A 22,227-nucleotide genomic window follows, 5' to 3' on the forward strand; every position below is an offset into this window, starting at 1 on the left:
CATCAAGAGTCACATGCTCTACTGACTGAGCTAGCCAGGCGACCCATACCAAAATATTTCTGTTTTTGGTCCAATACCAGAGCAACTTGTTCATCTTATGTCAGAGCACTAAACAAATGCTTTTCCAGAATTTCCCAAGACTATTTTCACACTGAAATACAGTGTTTATCATACATTCTTCTAAACCTATACAACAGTTGAAAACTCCAAACTCTCAGGAATATTGGATACTAAGAAAATATTTTCCTACTACAATCCAGTCTAAGGATTATTTTCACTACAAAAGGTTCTAAAAATCAGGTACTCTTTAATCAATGAGATAGTCAATGAAAACAGTTAGATTATTATTAAATGTTAACAAAAGCTCTTTTCTGAACTTTCTTGCTATTCAGCGAACATCTTTACTAAAAAGTGTCATTTATATTTTTGAAATGTGTTTACAAACACAGCTTTGTTTCACAAAATTAAAAAAACACAAAGCCTCCATTCAAATCATAAAAATACCAATTATCTCATCTTAGACCCACTGAATAAATGCAAACCTGCTCCTTTCACAGGGAGCAAAGGGGGACTTTTAGAGAAAAATCAACCACGAGTCTGGAAAGGTGGCATCTCAGAAATCTGCAAGTTTTACAAGCAATAAAAATTACTATTTGAAGTAAAAAACCACTCACCAGACTACACAAGAAAACATATTGTACATATCTCAGAGGTAAGCTATAAAAGAACTAAGCCATATTAAGAGTATTCCAGGAGCCAACATCTCAGATAAAGTGACCTTAAATCAGTGAGAAGCTTACACTGGAGAAATTTTGTTCTGAGGTACATTATTAAGATGAGAATTTTTACTATCTTTATCACACAGATCACATCTCCAGGTATCGATACAGCCCTAGATCTCTCCTCACAAAACTCCTTAACCTTCAACTGATGTTTCCCTCAAAAAAACTTTTTCCAAATTCTACATACAAGGGTAATAACAATTTAGTTCCAAATTACATCAAAGTGATCAACTCCATTCCTAGTTTTAAAAAAAAAAAAAAAAAGACAAAAGATACAACTGCCAAAGATACAACGTCTAGATCTGCAAGCTAACATCAAAACATGAAGACAATATTTTCCTACAGTTGACAAAAGCAGTAGTTCCAAAATCTCCAAATGACAATGATTTAGAAACATTCAGGTGGTGGTTCACATTTCTATCACAAATTAAGGTGAATGGACTCCATTCCACTAAATAAAATCATCTTTTTCTGCTCTTACAGATGTTTCCCCACAACTACTGTAATGCTAGATCATATAACCTCACTTCCATGGTTCAACCCAACTGGCAAAACTCAGTGTTGTTTTAGGAAAATATCACTTCTAAGGTTTTGGCTATCTACTGGTTTATGGACTGTGGTAAAATTGGTTCTTATAGCCCTCATACAACAGATCTCCTCTACCAGATTAATCCTAGCATCAGACAAGTAATTCTCCCCACAAGCTGACATTACTAAAGAACAAAAGTGAGACATACCTTGTGAAAAGAAAACACTAAGAAACTATCACTTCTCTGCTTTTCAGAGCAAGGGTTGGCTATGGTTGGGCAGAGGCAGCTATATTCACATACAATTTCAATGGCTTTACCACTTGGGACACTTCCTGCTCATCCTTGATATTTAAATGTGGAGACCTGGATGGGCTAAGATCTCTTCAGAGCAAATAAGAGAACAGGTGAAATGTACTAATAAATAAACACCCCAGATCTCCACTCAACTAAGCCACACAAGTTCATGGCTTCCTTAAAATCTCACCTTGTAGCTGATGCTAGAAAAGAAAAATGCAATTTAGGAAACTTAATCTAAGAAATTTAACTTAGGGAATTTAACCTTTCTTTCCATCAACCTATCACACATCTCCAAATCTAAAAACAGTCAATCAACCACCAGGTGTTTAGTGACCTCAAAGCAAGGTACTTGGCAGAAATACAAATGTAAAACACTATCTCTGACTTATATATAATTTTTTTTTAAAGGAGAGTATTCTAAGGAATTTTAGGTTAAAAACAACTGAGGTCACCAAGTTCAACTCCTACAAAGAGAAACCCTATGTTCAGTATTCATCAGAAGCAAGCTTCAGGCTTCTCTTAAACTATAGGGTTAGTCTCGTGAGACTGTCTAGCTACAATAACCAATTGGACTTAAAATCTACTGGCCATAACTTCCATATTAGCCTTAGCTTTGCCTTCAGGAGCAAAAAAAGAAATCCTTTACCATAAAGTCTTTAAAATATCTGGAAGCCACATTTTTACAAAACCGTGACTGGAAATGGCTGGAAAAGATTTCCTCAAGTAAAGAAGGTTCAAATGATACAAAGAATGGCAAGAAGGTATTCCAGTTTGGGAGAAAAGAACGGCAAGAGGTCAGATAAGGAGACCAGTGTGACTGAACCATACAATTCAGATTGAGAAGCAGTGAATATAAAACTCGCTAAGGCAAATTCCTATCCTATTATTAAAGTACTTAAACGACAAGGTGAGAATTTTTATTGTTTTTATAGCCAAAAAGGAACAAATCTGACACAAATTACAGGAGGAAAATGTTTTTAAAATATGAGGATTGTGTGATGGACTTGTATCCCCCCAGAACTCATCTACTGAAGCTGGTATTTGGAGGTGAGACCTTGGGGAGGTAATCAGGGTTAGAGGAAGTCATGAGAGTGGGGCTGCTGTGATGAGATTAGTGTCCTTATAAGAAAAGACATCATAGAGTTTTCTCTTCTCCAACCCCCTCTCCACACACACTAAGGAAAGGCTATGTGAGAACACAACAAGAAGGCAGCCATCTGCAATCCAGGAAGAGTCTATATGAGAACCTGACCATGCTGGGCTCAGACTTCCAGCCTCTGGAACTGTTAGAAAATAAACTGTTTATGCCACTCAGTCTGTGGTATTTTGTTACGGCAGCTTAGCAGACTAAGACTGGAAAAGAGAGCAAATGGACACAAGGAGCCCCAGAGAGGAGACTACTGCAAGGTCTAGCAGTGAAGTTTACAGGTCAGAGCTGGCAGCAGGAATGAGGAAGCCATCAATTACCTATGGAAAAAAATAAGCTATTTCACCCAGCCCCAGGGTTCTGAGAAGTTATATTCAGAAACCCTCAATCTCCATTCCCATGCTCTCTCGTTTTGCTGTCTCACCATCTACTCTCACATCACTGCAATTTAATACAGATTTTTCAAGAAAGCATGAGGAATTATTACAATGGGGAATGCAGAGACAGAAAGCTCCAGAACTTTCTTGACTCTAGTTAAGTGACTGTCAAATCATCCTATAACCCAAACCTAGTCATTGTCTTATCCAGAATACTTAATAAGTAGCTCCTATGGAGCCCACAAGTCCACAAACCTCCATCAAAACCACCCTAATAGGCCTACCAGCTCTGGGTTCTATAAAGTTTGGATTTGCTGATTTAAAATAAAATAAAGTGAAAAATTCTAAACAACACAATCCCGTAAACACATACATACAAAGAGGGAAAGCCCCAATATTTCCCAATAAAAGGTAAGCCAGGTGTTTTATTTATTTTGTAAAAAAAAATTTTTAATCTTTATTTATTTTTGAGAGAGAGACAGCATGTGAGCAGGGGAAGAGCAGAGAGAGGGAGACACAGAATCCGAAGCAGGCTCCAGGCTCTGAGCTGTCAGCACAGAGCCTGAGGTGGGGCTCAAACTCACAAACTGTGAGATCATGACCTGAGCCAAAGTTGGACGCTCAACCAACTGAGCACCCCCAGGTGCCCTGCCATGTGTTTTATATAGCCAGACAAGCACACTAAATGGAAAGGGGCAGTAGTAGGACCTGGGGAAGCCTTCATCTTCCCTAATCATAAACCCGAATCAGTAGCATCATCAGATAGCTAGAGACCCTGATACCTTGTCATTTATGGGTAAGACAGCCCTTCCTGCTTCAAGCACATGCATATAGCAGATGAAGTTCCATATGCATGTCCCAACTTCAGCCTTGCACTCTTTTGTCCTCACTCAGGAATATACCAAATCCACTAGATCCCATGCTTTTAAATCTTTAAAATGTTAAACTCTTGGGGCACTTGGGTGGCTCAGTTGGTTGAGCATCCAACTTCGGCTCAGGTCATGATCTCATGGTTTGTGGGTTCGAGCCCCATGTCAGGCTTTGTGCTGACATCACAGAGCCTACTTCTGATTCTCTGTCTCCCTCTCTCTCTGTCTCTCCCATAATCGTGCTCTCTTTCTCTCAAAAATAAACATTAAAACAACTTTTTAAAAATGGGGTGCCTGGGTAGCCCAGTCGGTTAAGCATCCGACTTGAGCTCATGTCACGATCTCGTGGTTCGTGGATTCAAGTCCCACGTCGGGCTCTGTACTGACAGCTCAGAGCCTGCTTCAGATTCTGTGTCTCCCACTCTCCCTGCCCCTCCCCCACTCACACTCTGTCTCTTTCTCTCTCAAAAATAAATAAACCTTAAAAATTTTTAATTAAAAATAAATAAAGAGAGGCACCTGAGTGGCTCAGTTGGTTAAGCTTCTGACTTTGGCTCAAGTCATGATCTCCCAGTCCATGGGTTCAAGCTCCATGTCGGGCTCTGTGCTGGCAGCTCAGAGCCTGGAGCCTGCTTTGGATTCTGTGTCTCCCTCTCTGTCCCTACCCTGCTCATGCCCCCCTCTCTCTCTCCCTCTCTCTCTCTCTCTCTGAAAAACTAAAAATATGTTCAGATTAGTGCTCATCAAACAAGGCAAAAGCAGAGTATTCCTAAGAACTATTCAGCTGTCACACTTACTTAAGCCTGGGATTAACCTTGTCACTAAAAGAGATCCTCAACAAACATTTAAAACAACTAAGCTGAAAATAAAGGATTCAGGGATACTAATTTTGAGAGCTCTATGGTTTGGGATATAATTTAAAATTCTAACAAAGAATGTGTGTGAGAACTTCACTTTTTTGCCTCACTATCACCCATCTAACCAAAGAGAGAAAGAATTCATCTGAAGAATTTAGAAAATTTGAGCATTCACCTGATGTAATCTTCAATAAGTGACTGTCAGAAATGTATGAGTTTTGCATAAATAGTCATTCTCTCCATATATACTTGCAAGCTTAGAATCCCTTCCAGAGTTGCTCTGCCACCTGACATAACAGGACAACCAATATCTGTGCAGAACCACAAGTCTCCACATTTTAGAAAGGAAATTCCTTAAAAATTACTTAACCTGATCACTATCACAACCCCTTAAGGCAATATTTTTATTTCCCTCATTTTACACATAAGATAAACAGACTGAGAGAAGTTAACACACTGCCCTAAGATCACAGATCTAGTAAATGATAAAGCCAACACTGAACCAAAACTTTGTGACTGCAAACCCTCCTCTTTCCAATATACAGCAGTGTGTCTCTATTCTCCACCACCTTAAATGTAAACAAACGATCTTACAAAGACCACTGAAAAACAACCAGACTTTACCAGGTACTCTGTCAAATATCTACAGATGCCCTTCAACAAAATGAAAGCCCAGTCCACCTTTAAATAAACGAAAATACAAAATGGACTAATCAGCACCATTCAATACAATAAAAGCACAAGTATCTTCATTTTAATGCATTGAAAGTTCTGTTGCCAAAATTAAATTTAAACAACTTTTATTAAAATCTCTTCTGTATGTTTAATAGCATTTTTAAACTACCCTTGGGATAACTATTTTCCATCTGCTTTTACTTGCCTTTATAACTAAATAAACACTAAATCTTTGAAAAGGGGGAAGTGAAAATAAAGAATTTTCCATACTATGAAGCAACCATTCTTTCTTAGACCTCAACTAAATAATAGCTGTTAATATTCCAGTATTTTACAACTATCAAATTCCATCTTCTTCCCAAAGCACAAAGCCTGATGACAGCTGGACAATAAGACCATGCACAAAAAGAATTACACTCTCCTAAAGACATTTCAAGTTGTAGTTTTTTATATATAATATCTTGTAATAACTTAATTTTTTTTTATTGTATGAAGGCTTTGATTATTTTGTTTTCTTTTTAATAAAAATAAATTTTGAAGCACTTTCTTTTGGAGAATACATCACACCATTTAAGTCTCCTGTTACAACAACAAATTTTAAAGATTTCTAGAGATATTAAATTCCCCCTCAAGACAAACCTTGCCCTGTGGAGATTAGTATCAGTGCAGGTGCAACTACAACTCATCAGTTTGCTACTTCTGAGGGGCAATAAGAAACCACAGGCAAATGTGTATCACTGTTGATTTCTCTATTTCCTCTGCAAAATGAAGTTACCAACTTCCTATAAGAATTATGAAGAGAATAGTGTATGAGTAAGTATTTACAAAATACTTCTACCATTAAAAGAGTAGTCTTTTAACAGTGAAACTCCTCCTTCCCTCAGTCATTCATTGGACAAAGTACTACTGCTACACAACTTGTTTAGCAAGCCTCCAGAGCCAAACTCCATCTGTGCTTTGTGGCACTACAAGGGAAATTACGTAAATATGAAGGCAAGAGAGACACTGGCTGTATAGCCTGTTCTGGGTTCCTACAGGAAAGCATCTCAAATCCCTGCAAACTTTAAGTGGATTTAATTACTCAATTATTTATTAAAGTTTATTTATTTAATTCAGCTTATTTAAGTATTCATGGTTTCAAGACAGCATCACTGGGAACACTTCAGGAAACAGGTTTGTAACGTAACCAGAAAAATCCAAATGGCCAACTGACATGCCCCTGACATGATTATCAAAACAGATAATCAACAAACTAGTTTCACTGCTACTTTCGTAGTTTTTATCAATAATAAGACTGAGCCAATGACAGGCTCCTGAGGAAAACTTCACACACTCACTAGAATCACAGCTTGTTTTCAGTGGAGATGCCTTTAATGAGTATATTGCAGGAATAAACATTATGCTACTAATCTATGGAAACTTTTAACCAAATAAAAGGAGAGAATAAAGTTACCAAAGACGGGTTTTGTTCATTTGTCCCATACGAAACTGTATTTTAGCTCCTCCTTTTCTTCATGGAAATAACTTGGTAGGCTTCTCTTATTTGTTCTCAGCCAACAGTTAAAACTGGGTATGTCAGGGTTGAGACTGCCTTTTGAAGGTGATCATACAGTGTTAGCTTTATATATTATATACATAATTATCTTTATGTGGGCTTGTATATCTGTATGTAAATATATCTTCTGCTAGCGCCCTGAAAATTTCCATGCAAACTGACCAGGGAAATATCAGTACACTCTTTGGTCCAAAAGATGAAAAAGTATATCCCTCTTCAAAACAGAAATTGATTCTCTAAATCAATGTACTGGCCACAATACTCAAACGCAAAGCTCAGCCTGAAAAGCCTATATTCCAAGAAGAATTTCCTCTATGTTAACAAGTCCACCACCATTATTTTTTCTGTATTTAATATAATAAATTATTCAGTCTAGACTTTTAGTCCAAAAAAGAAATTCTTATTTTGAATTGTAAAAAATACCTGGGAGACATACACAAGAGGGAGAGCTATAAAACCTTTTCAAAAATCCATTGGAACAGGTGGATTTTAGAATTCATTTTTTCAAATTTAAGAAAGAAATACAGTGTACATACCATAGGTTACAAATCACTTCAGCACCTGGTAACCACAAAAGAGCTAGGAAAACAGACTCTCAACGACCTCCCTTCACATAAGGTCAGATTATGCCACTGAAATCTGACAAATAATTTAAGCTGAATTTAAAAAAAAAATTGATTCAGACCTTTTTGGATTTCAAAATTTACAGATCAGATATTGTGGACTTTTGGCAGGTAAAAGGTGGTCTTGACGTATAATGAATAAATTATGCAGGGCGCCTGGGTGGCTCAGTCGGCTAAGCGTAGGACTTTGGCTCAAGTCATGATCTCACGGTTCGTGGGTTCAAGCCCCAAATGGGGCTGGCTCTGTGCTGATGGCTCGGAGCCTGGAGCCTGCTTCAGATTCTGTGTTTCCCTCTCTCTGGCCCTCCCTCACACATAGTCTGTCTCTCTCTCAAAAATAAAAATAAAAACATAAATAAAAAAATAAAGCTATCCCTTATAGAATAAAAAAACTAGCCAATACTTAGATGAGACATTTAGGATATTTAGTAGGGTCTTGAAATGGCTCTAATTACTTGCCTACTTAGAAAGGCATAATCAATTCAAGCTGTCTATAAGGTCCCACCAAGAGACTGGACATGAAACAATTTTCCCCTTAAACTTTAAGGTGGGACCAACACTGAAAAACATATTATAAAGCCTTAGCATGTCAATGCCAAACAGATAGGCAATGAACCTCTGACCAGGTGACAAAGTCAGTTGGATATAGTAGGGCTCCTGAACAGTAAAAACCTAAGAGGACCTGCTAACTCAGGTTTTTTGCTCCTTGAGACCCACACAAACTCAGATTCCCTAAATTAACTTGTGGCCAAATCATGCTTCTGCCATAAGTTCAAAGTGAAGCCTAGCATTTTTTTCCTCTCTAGTGGTACAGCAAACCTTTTATTTATTCTCAACAACCTCAAAACAACATATGCCTCAAGGACTGAGAAGCCTGATGACTGTAATTCCCTCCTAGCAGGGATCCCTGCAGTGCTCCACCACTACTCACAACTCTTGCTGAGAGCAGCAGCACATTTGCTCATTGACTGAAGCTGCGTGATCACATTAAGTTCAACCTGTGTTCCCTACATTAACCACCAATGAAGTGGTGGAATAGTAATCATGAGTTGATCCTGCTCATTTCAAAGCCTCACAATGGTTCACTGGCAAAACCACTGGAAGAGAAGAAACCAATTTTTGAGTGATGTCTCTGAAGAGATTTCACTGGAGTAAATGGAATAATCTTTCAAATTCACAAAACTCGCTCAGTTCAAATTCAGGCACTTTCCTAGCACCTAAAACACATCTGACAAAATGACACCTTGAGCCAACATTTTTAATAGCCAAAAACATGGTAAGGCATAGCAGTGGTTGTCTTTTTAGTTTTTTTTTTTTTTTTTAATGTTTATTTATTTTTGAAAGAGAGACAGAGAGAGGAAGAGTGTGAGCAGAGGAGGGGCAGAGAGAGAGGGAGACAAAGAATCCAAAGTAGGCTCCAGGCTCTGAGCTGTCAGCACAGAGTCTGACGTGGGGCTCGATCCAACGAACCACAAGATCATGACCTGAGCCGAAGTCAAACACTTAACTGACTAAGCCACTCAGGCACCGCCCCCCCTTTTTTTTTTAAAGTAATCTCTTCTGTCCTGCACCTTGTCTTAAATTGTTTTATTATTTTATTCCAAAAATTTCATCCCTGAGTCACGACCCAATGCAATCAAAATTAGTAACCAATCCCTAATCTGTTTACATTTCAGTGTCATCTTTAATTATGATCTTTATGTCCCCAGTCAGCTTAGAGTAGCTTGGATGACTCACCCTAGTCTTTATGAAAACACATTTTTTAACCTGGAACAAAAGAGAGCACGTTTCAAACAAGAAACAACAACAAAAAAATACAAAGCTCTCTCTACAGAAATATGCATTTTCTTCTCAAGTCATGGGCATGTTAAGAAATTACAGGATGATGTGGCTGGAAACAGAAAACAAGAGTTTCAAAGATAAGCGACATTACTAACAAATTTCTCTGTGGGAGCAAGAAAAGATCCACGAATACATAAAGACAGTTGAAGACTACGCTCTAGACCTGGGCTTCTCACTAACAAAAGGATAGTATAAGCCTGCATCCCACCCTGCCCTCACTCCAACCCCAAAGATACAAAGCAAAATAGGATGAAGGCAATGCTATAAGCCAGCCACAATGCATGTTCTTACAATCTCAGTTTTACTCAATGATGAATTAAAACATATTTATATTACAACAAATATGTTTGTGCTGGGGAGTAGAAAGTAAAATGCACATAAATCTTTAAGATAAGATTTCTTGTGTTCACTTGCAATGTGTTGCTTCAGGCTACCAGGGGAGTTTATGTTCTTTCTCCTCTGCTATTAAGAAAAAAGTGGAGAAGCTCTACTCTAGAGACTCTTAACATTCTCTCCAACCTGTCTCCCAGCTATTCTATCCTCTCAGGTCACGTAATTTTTATTTTACTTATTTATTTAAACTACATATCATTCCGGAAAGAATTTCAAGTAGCTAGGGAGAGAATATGGAGAAAACATTACATCCAAGTGGCAATGCCTAAGCATGGAAGAGGGTTTTCAAAAGGTGTACACATTTCTGTCCACCATTCTGCACTATTCAATATCTAGTCTAAAAAATGACAGTATTAAGAAGAAATCAACTGCACACACAAAAAAAAAAAGTAGATAAAGGCGGGGTGGTTCTTAGGTACCTGATGACCTTTTGAAAATACTCTTTGGGGGGGGGAGGGACTTTTTTTTTTATTATTATTTAAAAAAACTACTCTGCTACCTGATTTCTTCTTAGACTTTTGACAATATATATAATTTTATGACATTGAAAAGCAACTTTGATATGGTACTCTTGTGGGGTATCTATTTCCTCACCCCCACTACCACTAGCACAGCACCTGGTATACAATAATAGTTCAATAAACATTGGCTATAATTCTGGTTATAATATTACTATTCATTATTAATATTATCATTAGTATTACCTAAAAGGGTGCCACAATAATAATGGCAGCTACCATTTTTGAAGCTGCTATATGGCAGGCAATATATAATCCTGTTTGATCCTCTTAAAGATTTTGAAGGTAGGCAGTATCATCCACTTTTCACAAGAAAGAAAAGTATGCTCGGATCATTTAAATGATTTGCCTAGTCACCTAGGGCCACCCAGCTAATAAGTGGCAAAGTACTGATGCTAATCCAGTTGTTTGGTTCCTGGACCCAATTACTCCCACTCTCAGACAGCACCCCTCTTATAAGTCAAGAATTTAAGGGCTCTCTCACTGATAGACTCCAATTAGATTCCACTCCATTTCAGTCAGCACAGGTCAAAGAATGACAGGAATTCCCTCCAGTCACCACACAACCAATTTATATACAAATATAAATCTATATCTAATGCATCTTATACTCCACATATATATAAAAAATTGTATTTTTACATTAAATTATTAGCCAAAGTCACTAATTTTATACATCTAACTCACCATTGTCATCAATCCTTGGCCTGATAATTTATCTCCCTCTGAGTTCATCTCCCTAAGGGTATTCATTCACTCTCTTAACTTTAATTATAACTTGCAGGCATAAAAAACAAAATCTACATCTCCTATCCAAAGGAAATTGAAGTGTGGATAAAAATACACATGTGTACAAAAAGGTGTTCACTATCACATTTTTTTAATAACAAAAAGCAAATTAACAAAATCTCTAAATGTCAAGCAGTAAGAGAATGGATTTGATAAGTTATGCTATCTCCATTCCATGTAATAGCACACAATTTTAAATCAAGTTTTAAAAGAATCTTTAAGAACATGAGAAAAATGTTCGTAGTATTAAGTGAAATAAAAAAGGAGGACATAAAATGAAACCATCATTAAGATCTCAACTTTGCAAACATAGGACTAATAGGAAAAACAAAACCAAATAAATCAAAATGTAACAATCTCCTCTGGACAGTGAAATAATGGATTTTTTTTTCCTTTGTTGCTTTTTCTGTTCTCCAACTTTCTTTTCAAGGATAACTATTAATTTTATAGGCAAAAAAGAGTTGCTGCTATTTTTTGTTTGTTTTTACCAACATCTTTAACTCATCTCCAAGCACTCTTCTCTCATAAATTCCAAAATTAGCTAGAAGAGTCCCAGGTAGTGTGAAACTAAAAGTGCTCAAAAAAATTCAGCACTATCACCCTCCAGTTATTCTAGAACTGCAATCTTAAGCCATTTCTCTTACCTACCGAAATCCAATCTTTCAAATTCTGTCAATCTTTTTCTTCTGTATTTTTCCTTCCTACTCCCTATACTAATACCAAGTCCAACCTTCACCAGCTCACCTCTAGATTAGCACATTAGCCTCCTGAATGAACAAATGCTTTCCTTATTCTATTGTCTAACCGCTAACAATTCACTCCACCAGAGCTAACTAGGTGCCAAGCACTCATCTTGGAGCTTTACCTGTATTAACTCAATTAATATTCCTAACAACTCTATGAGGATAGCTACTATTAGTCCTATTTTACAGATTAAGAAAAAGAAGCACAGACAGGTTAAGCAATTTACCCAAGATCACCCAATTAATAAGCAGCAATGACTGGATTTGAAGATATGTAGTCGGCTCCAGATAATAGTATGTAAATATGAGCTACTCCAGGAGTGCGGTGGCGATCAATAAAAACCAGCTTCTCTTTCCCTGAACTGTATAGCACCTTGGAGCAAGTCAAATCCCATTTCCGGGTATCTTTCCATGCTACTCCACATCTAGGAGGCCAGTTCTTCTCTTCCCTAATTCATTTTCCATATCTCCTTCAAAAATAAACTCTAAATTCAAGATCTCTGAGTTTTCCTTAAGACAGTTCCCTGACTCCTCAGCACATTCTCATTCTCACACGTTCAATTTTAACTACATTAATATGTAGTTGTTGATATTTTCTTAGGTCACATTAGTTTACCCCACAATTTTACATGTTATCATCATATCTAGAAAATGGAATGCCTCGGGACGCCGGGGTGGCTCAGTCGGTTAAGAGTCCGACTTCGGCTCAGGTCATGATCTCGCGGTTTGTGAGTTTGAGCCCCGCATCGGGCTCTGTGCTGAAAGCTCAGAGCCTGGAGCCTGCTTTGGTATCTGTGACTTCCTCTCTCTCTGTGCCCTCCCCACTCATGCTCTCGGTCTCTCAAAAAATAAATAAATGTAAAAAAAAAAAAATTTTTTTTAAGAAAATGGAATGCCTCCACTTTTTTTGATCTATGTCCTTCTCCATTTCCCACCTTCCTGAAAGCTACTAGACTAGCACAAAGTATCTGCATAAAGTAGATACTAAATATGCAATTAACTAATAAATATGAAATATGTATGGCTCCACTATTTAACAAAGTCATTCATTAGTCTTTAGAACTGACATATTTCAACCTTTATCTTCTCATTTTATTCCCTAAACATAAAAGCATCATATTTCTAATTGCAAAGGCCTCATCCAAAAAAATATATTCAAATTATACCCAAAAGCAATTTTATTAAATGATTTTTTTTTTAAAGGTATCCCACATGCTAAGAAAAAGCTTTTTTTTCCCCCCCAAGAGACTCTAATAGTGGTACTTTACTCTTATGGGAGAGTTCTATCCAAGTCTTCCACAACACTAAGCAGGCAGTGACATTCCAGGCATGACTGCCAATTGTTCAGTAACAGAAAACACTATCTGGCTTTAATAAGAGATTATTCTAAATGGCACCCGTTAAATCTAAAATGTAAAATCAATTGTTTTTACATTTAAGGTTGGGTATCTGCACCTTCATCTTCCTATTCCAAAACAATTATTTTAAAACTCAAAGAAAAAGATATACTAAAAGATATCCTAAAAGACAGAAAGTTGACCTCGTATTTAAATTGTTAATGAAGGGGCACCTGGGTGGCTCAGTCCGACTTCAGGACTTGGCTCGGCTCATGATCTCGGGTCATGATCTCACTGTTGGTGGGTTCAAGCCCCGCATCAGGCTTTGTGCTGTCAGCTCAAAGCCTGGAGTCTGCTTCAGATTCTGTGTCTCCCTCTCTCTCTGTTCCTCCCCTGCTCATGCTCTGTCTCTCTCTCAAAAATAAATAAACATTAAAAATAAAATAAATAAATTGTTAATGAAAATAGAGGTGCCTACATGGCTCAGTCGGTTAAGCATGTGACTTCGGCTCAGGTCATGATCTCACAGCTTGTGAGTTCGGGCCCCGCATAGGGCTCTGTGCTGACAGCTCAGGGCCTGGAGCCTGCCTCGGATTCTGTGTGTATGTCTCTCTCTCTCTCTCTCTGCTCCTCCCCTGCTTGTGTTCTCTCTCTCAAAAATAAACATTAGAAAAAGATTTTAAAAATGTTAATGAAAACAGATGAAAATAAAATTCACTACAGGTAAGTATGCCTCACTGTATATAACAAGTAAGTCTCATTATCTAATCAAATTGTTCTTCAAATACATTATAAGCCATGACTGCTTAAAGGAACACTACAGGGACTGTTCTAAAAGGCATTCAATACTCACAGCTATAATCTTGTCTTTAATTTTTTTTTTTCCAAGTTGGAACTTTCATATACACCTTTTCTCTAAAAGACTCCTTTGCTACTTAGCTTTTATCTTAAATGAGCCACTTAACAGCTGACCATATTTATCCTAAAATATATTTTTCTTTACATGCCTACTGACTATGCAGTTACTCTCATTCATCAGAACTTGCCAGAAGCAAATGTCCAACATGGTTCAGTTACCCAAATAACAGTATTAAATTTGAACAAGCGTATATTACCACACGTTTATTACAAATTTTAACACTGATAAATACACACTATGAAGCACACCCTGCTCATTACCTTAAAATACCTTAAATGAAAAGAGCAAACCTAGTTTACCCTCTACTTAAAATCACCATTCCTATGTATATTACAGTTCAGTTAAAACACATATTGGTAAACATTTGGTTTCCTTTCTTGACTTTTTTTCAAATGCTACAAATAATACTACAACAATTTGAAAAGCTTACTCCATGTTTAAAAGGATGAGCAGATATTTACTAATCTACCATGGATTTTCTTTAATTACTTTTGAGAAGCAGATGCAAATATAAAAGGGAAACACCTGGAATCCTTGCAGTGATGTAAACGTTTTGGTATCCTCACTGTATCACTGTCAATAACCTAGTTCTAATATTGTACTACGGTTTGGCAAGATGTTACTTTTGTGGAAAACTTGCTAACGTATACATGGGAACTCTATAATGTTTCTTAAATTATATGAATATATGCCTTCATATGTATATGAATCTAAATTATCATGAGACAAAAAGTTTAATTAAAAATTTTAATTTAATGACAACTCATTTTTTTCTGGCCCTATATCAATACTTTCTAAAAGCATAAAGCTTGTACAAGTGAAAAATTTTCCCACAAAAAAGCAGTAAGTAACTTAAGAATGAAAAATTGTATTCCTTTTAAAAATTAAGAGCTGGTAAAGAGTTCTTACAATTATTTCCAAAACTCTTGAGCAAGAAGAAATCTATCATGCTACAAAAGTCTGCTTTGAGTAACGAAAAGTAAAGCTTTACTTGCTAATTAAAATAACTTTCTAGAAATATCAAACACAAATAGACACATTATATATAAATAGCTTACAAAATGAATTTATCCCACTTCCTTCCAATATGTTTTACTACTTGGATTCAAAAGCTAATAAAGGAAATTTGGGGAGTATCATGTAAACGTTTAAACTACTAAAAATATGGGCACCTGGCTGGATCAGTTGGTTAAACTTCCGACTGTTGATTTCGGCTCAGGTCATGGTTTCATGGTTCATGACACTGAGCCCCACGTCAGCCTCTGCAATGACAGAACTGAGACTGCTTGGGATTCTCTCTCTCCCTCTCTCTCTGCAGCACCTGCACACATGCAAGCATTCTTTCTCTCTCTCTTTCAAAATAAATAAATAAACATTAAAAAAAAAAAAACTACTAAAAATTAAACCCAGTATCACACACTCAAAATTCTGAAGTGGGAGGGGAAAGCAGACTTAAACACCTGAATGAACTACTTCCTTCCATTTTGCCAATCCTTTAATCAAGTTTTCCCCTGATACACTGGCCTCTAACATAGTACCTCACTTTTAACGCCTACAAAGAGAAATACCTCTCAAGGTCACTTATAAGAACATCTCAGACTCTGTCCTACCAAGGGGGCAAATTCAGTCTTATGATCATAATTCCAAGAAAATGTACACCTTGATAAAGAAATAGCATTGTAACAGATTTCTCCAGTCAAGTAAGTAATAGTAAATACATATGCATTTTTTCCAGTCACTTCTGAAGAAGTATCAGCTATTATATGTTATTTGTTTTAGGAATAAGATTAAAAAAAAATATGCACTGCAAAATATGTTTTCAGCTAAAGAAATTCTAAATGTATTATTTTTTTTCTCAAAAAAAGCCCAATGTGAAATTAAGTCATCCTCAAAAAGAACATAAGAAAAAAAATTATTCCGCACAACTACAGTTTTCATGAGGCAAAAGACGGGCGTTTTACAATGTTACTCCAAAGACCAAAAAAAACCCAAAAAAACCTCTAATCTTTAAGTCAGTTCTTCAGAAAGAAAATCAGATCTTCAGCTCCTTTTATACTGCAAATAAACTGGCATTAGGACGTATCATGTATCTTTCGAAATCAGGACAGAAGATAATTCAGATGGCAATAAACCATATAAAGAAAATAATATTGTTGTACCAATTTCTTCAACAAAAAATAGCTATAGAAAATCTTTATCTACCAATACACTAATATAAAATAATCACTCATGCCATTGTCCTTTCCCAAAAATTTAAATCTATTCACTAATTATTAAAGGTCATGCCTTTTTTTCCCTGGAATTTAAAACAAACCACTGAAATAAATATTACCATGTCCACTGAACACATGTGTTTAAGGTCAAACTTTCAACAGATAAGTAACAAACCTAACAGTTTTAAAATTAAAAATTTCCCACTCCAAAGAATCAAATACTGTATGACTACTTCTGCAATGCTGAAAAATAATTTTTTCATCGTATAATGCAAGCGACAGAAAGAAGGCTCACAAATGCTCCAATGTCATGCTTATAATAATACAAACCAAGTTCACACATACTTTCTAATTTCACACACTACATAAATCATACATTAATTTTTAAAAGTGAAAAAAATATAATTGCCTTTATTCTAAAACCAAAGTATTTCTGATATCAATTTTCTAAAGTTCATGTCCTTCTTATCAATGAATGTCAGTTAAATACATTTTCCATAATTCAAGCTGGAACCTACTAAAACAGTAATATCACTACTTATTTAAGGAAATATAGTAAGTATCTACTATGTATCAAACTAAATCTGAAAGTACTGGAAAATGAATTATTAGTTGCAAAAATTGAGATACAGTCAAAACAGTAGTAAAGAAAATATATAGCCTTCTTCTACATTAACTACTGATATTTTATCATATCCTTTTGAATAGGTTTATATTAGCCTTTAGGATGTTTAAAACCTAAAGTGTTTTTATTTTATTTATTTGAGGTGTTAAACAGCATGCTATATTTTACCCATGAACTGCAATTTCATCATGAAATACAAATGTTAATAAATTATGTTAGTGAACTATTTTTAAATAGAAACACTTTTTAAATATAAAGTGGTAAAAATGTTCTAGGTAATGACATTTCCTTCTTTCCTCGTGTTTTGCTCTCACAGTATCTTAAGAAATCAACTATCATTTTAATAGGGAAAATACAAGCACCGGTCAAAGAGCAGTTACTAAATTTCAGTCTAGGGATTTGACAGCTGGTTTTCTTAAGATGACGCTGTCCATGGCATTAGTTATTTTTTCGTCTTTGAGAACTAAGGAATAAGTTTAACTTAAAAAGAAAATTATAGCTTTTGTACACTGGAATGGACCTTGCTTCTGGACTGTTTAGTTTTGAAATCACGAGTTTAAATAAGTTAGGGGAAAAAACAAATGCATACTTAAGAAATATGAGATAAAAATAATGGAGAATAGTTATAAATATAAAGTAAATTTAAAGACCACAGCGCTAATGTAGGAATAGGAATCTTATTAAACTTATTCTAAATATTATTCTAATGTAATCTGAATGTAGAATTCAGTCATCTAACAGATATCATTTGGAAATAAATCTTTCTATTCATTTATTTGTAACATTTGTTCCTTGAACATTTTTAAAACTGTCCCCATTTTTAATTTGCTCCAGACTTCCAAGGGAATAGCCACCTTTTAAAATAAGTCTTACTAATTCTTACTTGACTCAATATGCATACAATAATATTTTACCAAATTTTTAGAACACAAAGGTTTAATAATGCTAATAGGCTCAAATTTTAGCAAAATTTAAAAATATACATATGTAAACAAACATTTAAAAAAAACTATATATAGACCACACATGGACCACAGAGCCTTTTTTCTGGTACTTGTCCAAACACAGAGGCAGGATATGATCCCTTGTACTCAAAGAAGACAAATTCAACTTAAAGATTCATGGAAAACAGAAGAATTTTACATCGATATTTAAATTCTTATAGAAATATCAATGGATCCTAAAGTCAACAGCCCATCTGAGGCTTGTTTTTGCTTCTAATTTGAAATGGACACAACAGAATGGCATGAAGATATTAAAATACTTCATATTTTTCTACTAACATGTATCAAACACCAAAATAAGAGTTCCTGATTTTAGATACCATCTTACCTGATCCACTGAACTGACTGCTTCCCAGTGTTGTTGGTCTGGTTTTCCCACTATTAACAGGTGGAGAAAACATCTACAAAATAACCCAAATGTATCTGTTAGTCCTGAAATTCTTCTAGACTCCTTGCAAACAAAAGTCCGCCAAGAGCCATCAGTTACGTATTTTAGAAGGAAGTTAAGATAAAATGGAGATATACATTCAGACCCACAAAGGCAATTACACTCAGTGATATTATTTCCTAATACTACTTAGAAATATTGGTTATATTCTGTTCTCAAAACCCACTCATTTACATGAGAAAGTCTAAAATTATTAAGTTTAAATGGCAAATTTATGTCCATCACCTTTACTTTCTAACAGAAATCTCACATTTACATTACCACATAGTCAGAATCATACCCAAAGAAACTACTACATACAGTAAGGATCCATTATAACCCAGTTTTATAAAGTAGGTGTTGGTCCTGCCTCCTAACAACAGTTAATAAAGGAATTCAGCCCATGAGAGATAAAGGCAGTAGGCTTTCTTCGGTTTAAGCTATTCTTGTCAATCATTTCCTATGGTAAAAACTTTAAAATACATATACCTTACTTATGCACACATATACATACATATACACATTCACACACATAAATTTACGTACTTAAAAGTGTTCAGCCAAAAAGAATGGAAATTCCAGCCTCTATCTTACTTTCTCATAACTGACATCTTTCAGATATCATAAATTCTATCACATCTCAGGGAGGGAAATAGAGTGCAGAAAAAAATAATTTTCTTTTTTCATTCAAAGTTCAAAATCCCTAAGAATCATCAGGGTCAGAGGGTGACTCAACCAAAGCTCATGGTTACATTGTTCTCCTTTTAACTGGTTCAATCAAATGACCCCTCTGGCATTAAAGTTTTAAATCTGCAAGTCTAGACATTACATCAAAGTTCAGGTGTCCAACTTGGGGGAGCTGGACTCCAGCCCTGAGAACTACTGCTCAAAGCAGATGGAGTTCACGCTGCCTAGTCTCCACGTCGCTTCCCACACCACCACCACCCCCCCGCCTTTTTTCCTCTCTTTCTTTTTCTCTTTCTTTCTTTCTTTTTCTTTTTTTTCTTTCTTTCTTTCGTAAACCTCAGCAGAACCCCAAGATGCCGCGGAAAGCTCTCATACCGCACTGAAGTCCAGCAGGTCGCTCAGCTCCTTATCGGTCCCTATAGCGGCCATGCGCTGCTGCTGGGGATTCATCTTCGGTCACTTCTAGCAGGTCCTAAGGCAGAGGAAACAGGCTCAGAGAGACCACCACGGCCCAAAGTGTGTGAGGGGAAGAAGAGGGGCGTAGGGCAGGACCGAGAGCTCTGGGCTGATTTCCAGCACTCAACTCGTTCCCACCGCCGCGCGGGCAGGGGGCAGGAGAGCCCAGCACCGCGCCGGGTCGGTGAATCCACGCGTTCCTCCGCGCGGCCCGGGAGCGTCGCGGCGGCTCCCGCAACTCGCCGCCTCTCCTGCAAGTTTCCGAGCCCAACCCTGCCCCCTCCCCGGTGCCCCCTCCCCGGCGCCCCCACCCCGCGCGGCCAGCCGGGTGCTCGGCGCTGCGCCCGGCCGGGCGGGGGTCTCGGGGGGCGGGGTGAGGGGCGACTAGGCGTCCAGTGAGCGGAGTGGCGACGAGGGGAGATGCGAAGTGACTCACTGGCTCGGCAACAATAGAACTGACAAGTTGCAGGGAACGCGCCGCTCGCAGGCCCGCGTCTGCCGCCGCCGCCGCCCGGACGTCCCCAGCGGGCCCCGGGGGTCGAAAAGCAACCCCCGCGCGTCCCAGGGACGTTTTTAAAAAGAAAATACAAACCCCGACAACTAATCTCGCTCTTACCCGGCGCCCTCCTCCCCTGGCTCGGCCTCCTCCCACTTTTGCTACCCTGCCCGCGGCCGGCCAGCCCCGGACCTGCCGAACAATGAGCCCGGCGCGGCGGCCGAAGCAGCCTGCTCTCCCGCGCGCCCCGGAGCTGGAGCCCAGTGCCGAACGGGGCGCGCAGGCCGAGCGCGCCGCCCGCGGGCCTGGCCGTCCGCGACTCTCGCCTCCGTCCCCACTCCGCTCCCCAAGTTGGAGGGAACCCCAGGCTCGCCTCTGTACAAAGGGGAGAGGAGTTGGGGCGCGGGCCGGGGGCGCCTCCGCTCCGGCAGAGACGTGGCGGCGCCCCTCAGCCCCTAGCCCCGCCACGGCGTACCCCTCCCGCTCGTCTCTCCGCAATTACCTGCCGCCCCGTCTCCGCATCCAACCACCCCGATTAAAGTTCACTTTGGCCGGGAGAGCGGGCTCGGGCTTCCCCTTGTACCTCCCGGCGGCTCGGCTCACTTTGCCCCGCGCGAGCTTTCGGATCCGGGCGGGGGAGGCGGCTCTCGGGCCTGGCCGCCCCTTCCTCCCGGGGCGGGCTGGCGGTCCCCCCGAATAGAACTTGTGGGTCTCCTCAGGCGGACATTTTTTTCGCTGAGGCGGCCTCAGCACCGCGCTCGGCTCGGCTCCGGATCCCTCCGCGCCGGGAAGAGCCCCGGGTTAACCCTTTCGTCCCCGGCGCGCTCCAGCAGCCTGCGCCGAGGAAGTGGGGCCAGCGGAGGGGGTGGGGAGGAGCCGGCGGGAACGGGGAGGGGCCGCCGCGCGGCCGGTGGACAAAGCCCGCGGTGGGGTGAGGCGGGACGGAGTGGGGGCCGCCGGAGAGGGGCGGGAGACGCGCGCAGGCACCCCGCGAAGCAGGGCCGGGCCGCCCGCGGAGGGCGCCTCGTCGGTGCCCCCGGGAGCAGGGCGACAGGCACCGCGGCGCCTCCTCTGGTTTGTCCCGCTTCTGCCTCGGGCGGCAGAGCGGCGCGGAGGAGACGCAGCTGCGGGCGCATCTGGATCCGTTGCCCAGGCCACCCAGCCCGAGGCCGCAGAGCCCTGGAGGCTCCTGTTCCCAAGCAAGCCGCGTTGGACGCCGGACGCCGCACTCGGCCTGGCTCGGTCGTTGCAGCCCTGGCGGCTGCGCAGCGCTCGGCGCGGAAAATTCGTGCGTGATGAAGGGAGACTGAGCCTCTTCGGTCCGCGCTCGGAGTAGGTGCCGCTGGTCGAATTCGTTGCTGAGCAGAATGACAGAAAAGGGGCAAAAGCTCCCTCAAACCACACAAAGCAGCGTGGGCTTCAGGTACCCAAACACTCCACTACACAAGCCCTCAAGTCTACAATCACCTCTTCCCACGCGAATCCTGGTTGGGGGCCACCGAATTGGACAGCGGGGAAGAGTTCTTGGAAATGGATCAAGCCAGTGCCTTCATCTTGCAGAGATGGCCCAAGGAGGTTTGATCGCAAAGCCACTATTTTGGCGCAAGTTCTGAACTTGGCCTGAAGAAGCCCCAAACAATAAAAAGAAGACAAAATAGACCTCAATTCCTTTCAGTTTGGAAATGGAAGTAAGGTTTTTTTCCAATGGCAGCCAGTGTTTAACTCTCTTGGTTCAGTGAGTGCAGTAAGGGCCAGGCAGAACAAACACAGAAGAAAGAAGACACACCCAACGTTAACAAATTGAAGGAAGCGGCCAAAGGCTTGAGGGCAACGACATGAAGGAGTCATTGGAGCCCAGATTTGCATGGAAAGAAAGAGGTAGATTCAGCTGCAAATATGCAATTGCTATACTTTATTACAACCCAAGCTGTCCAGAGAGAGAAGGCATTTGGGGCTTGGGGCTAGGGGTTTCCATGACGTTGTCAACGGCCACGCTCCAGACCTTGTACCAAATCCTGTGGTAGCTTCTTCGTTATCCACTCTCAGTTATCTAGGTTAACACCCCA

General features: G+C 39.4%; 1 protein-coding gene across 10 annotated transcripts in view; it reads right to left on the reverse strand.

Annotated features, from left to right (window-relative positions):
* TCF12 (transcription factor 12) overlaps positions 1–20,890 on the reverse strand; it is a 377,037-nt gene extending 356,147 nt beyond the window's left edge. For 2 of the 10 annotated variants that reach the window (XM_019441997.2, XM_019441995.2), the window contains exons 1-3: positions 20,664–20,867; positions 19,585–19,681; positions 18,424–18,496 (exon numbers count right to left, since the gene is read on the reverse strand). In XM_019441997.2, coding sequence (XP_019297542.1) covers positions 18,424–18,496; positions 19,585–19,659 — 148 coding nt within the window. In that variant the 5' untranslated portion in view covers positions 19,660–19,681; positions 20,664–20,867. Of the gene's footprint in view, positions 1–18,423; positions 18,497–19,584; positions 19,682–20,663 lie in introns of those variants that run through there. The other 8 variants (XM_019441996.2, XM_019441993.2, XM_019441990.2 and 5 more) reach the window with 7 other exon arrangements.
* Positions 20,891–22,227: the final 1,337 nt, after the last annotated feature.

This window comes from Panthera pardus, unplaced genomic scaffold, assembly GCF_024362965.1.
Source record: "Panthera pardus isolate Hobbes unplaced genomic scaffold, ASM2436296v1 HiC_scaffold_24, whole genome shotgun sequence".
Taxonomy (NCBI): Eukaryota; Metazoa; Chordata; class Mammalia; order Carnivora; family Felidae; genus Panthera; species Panthera pardus.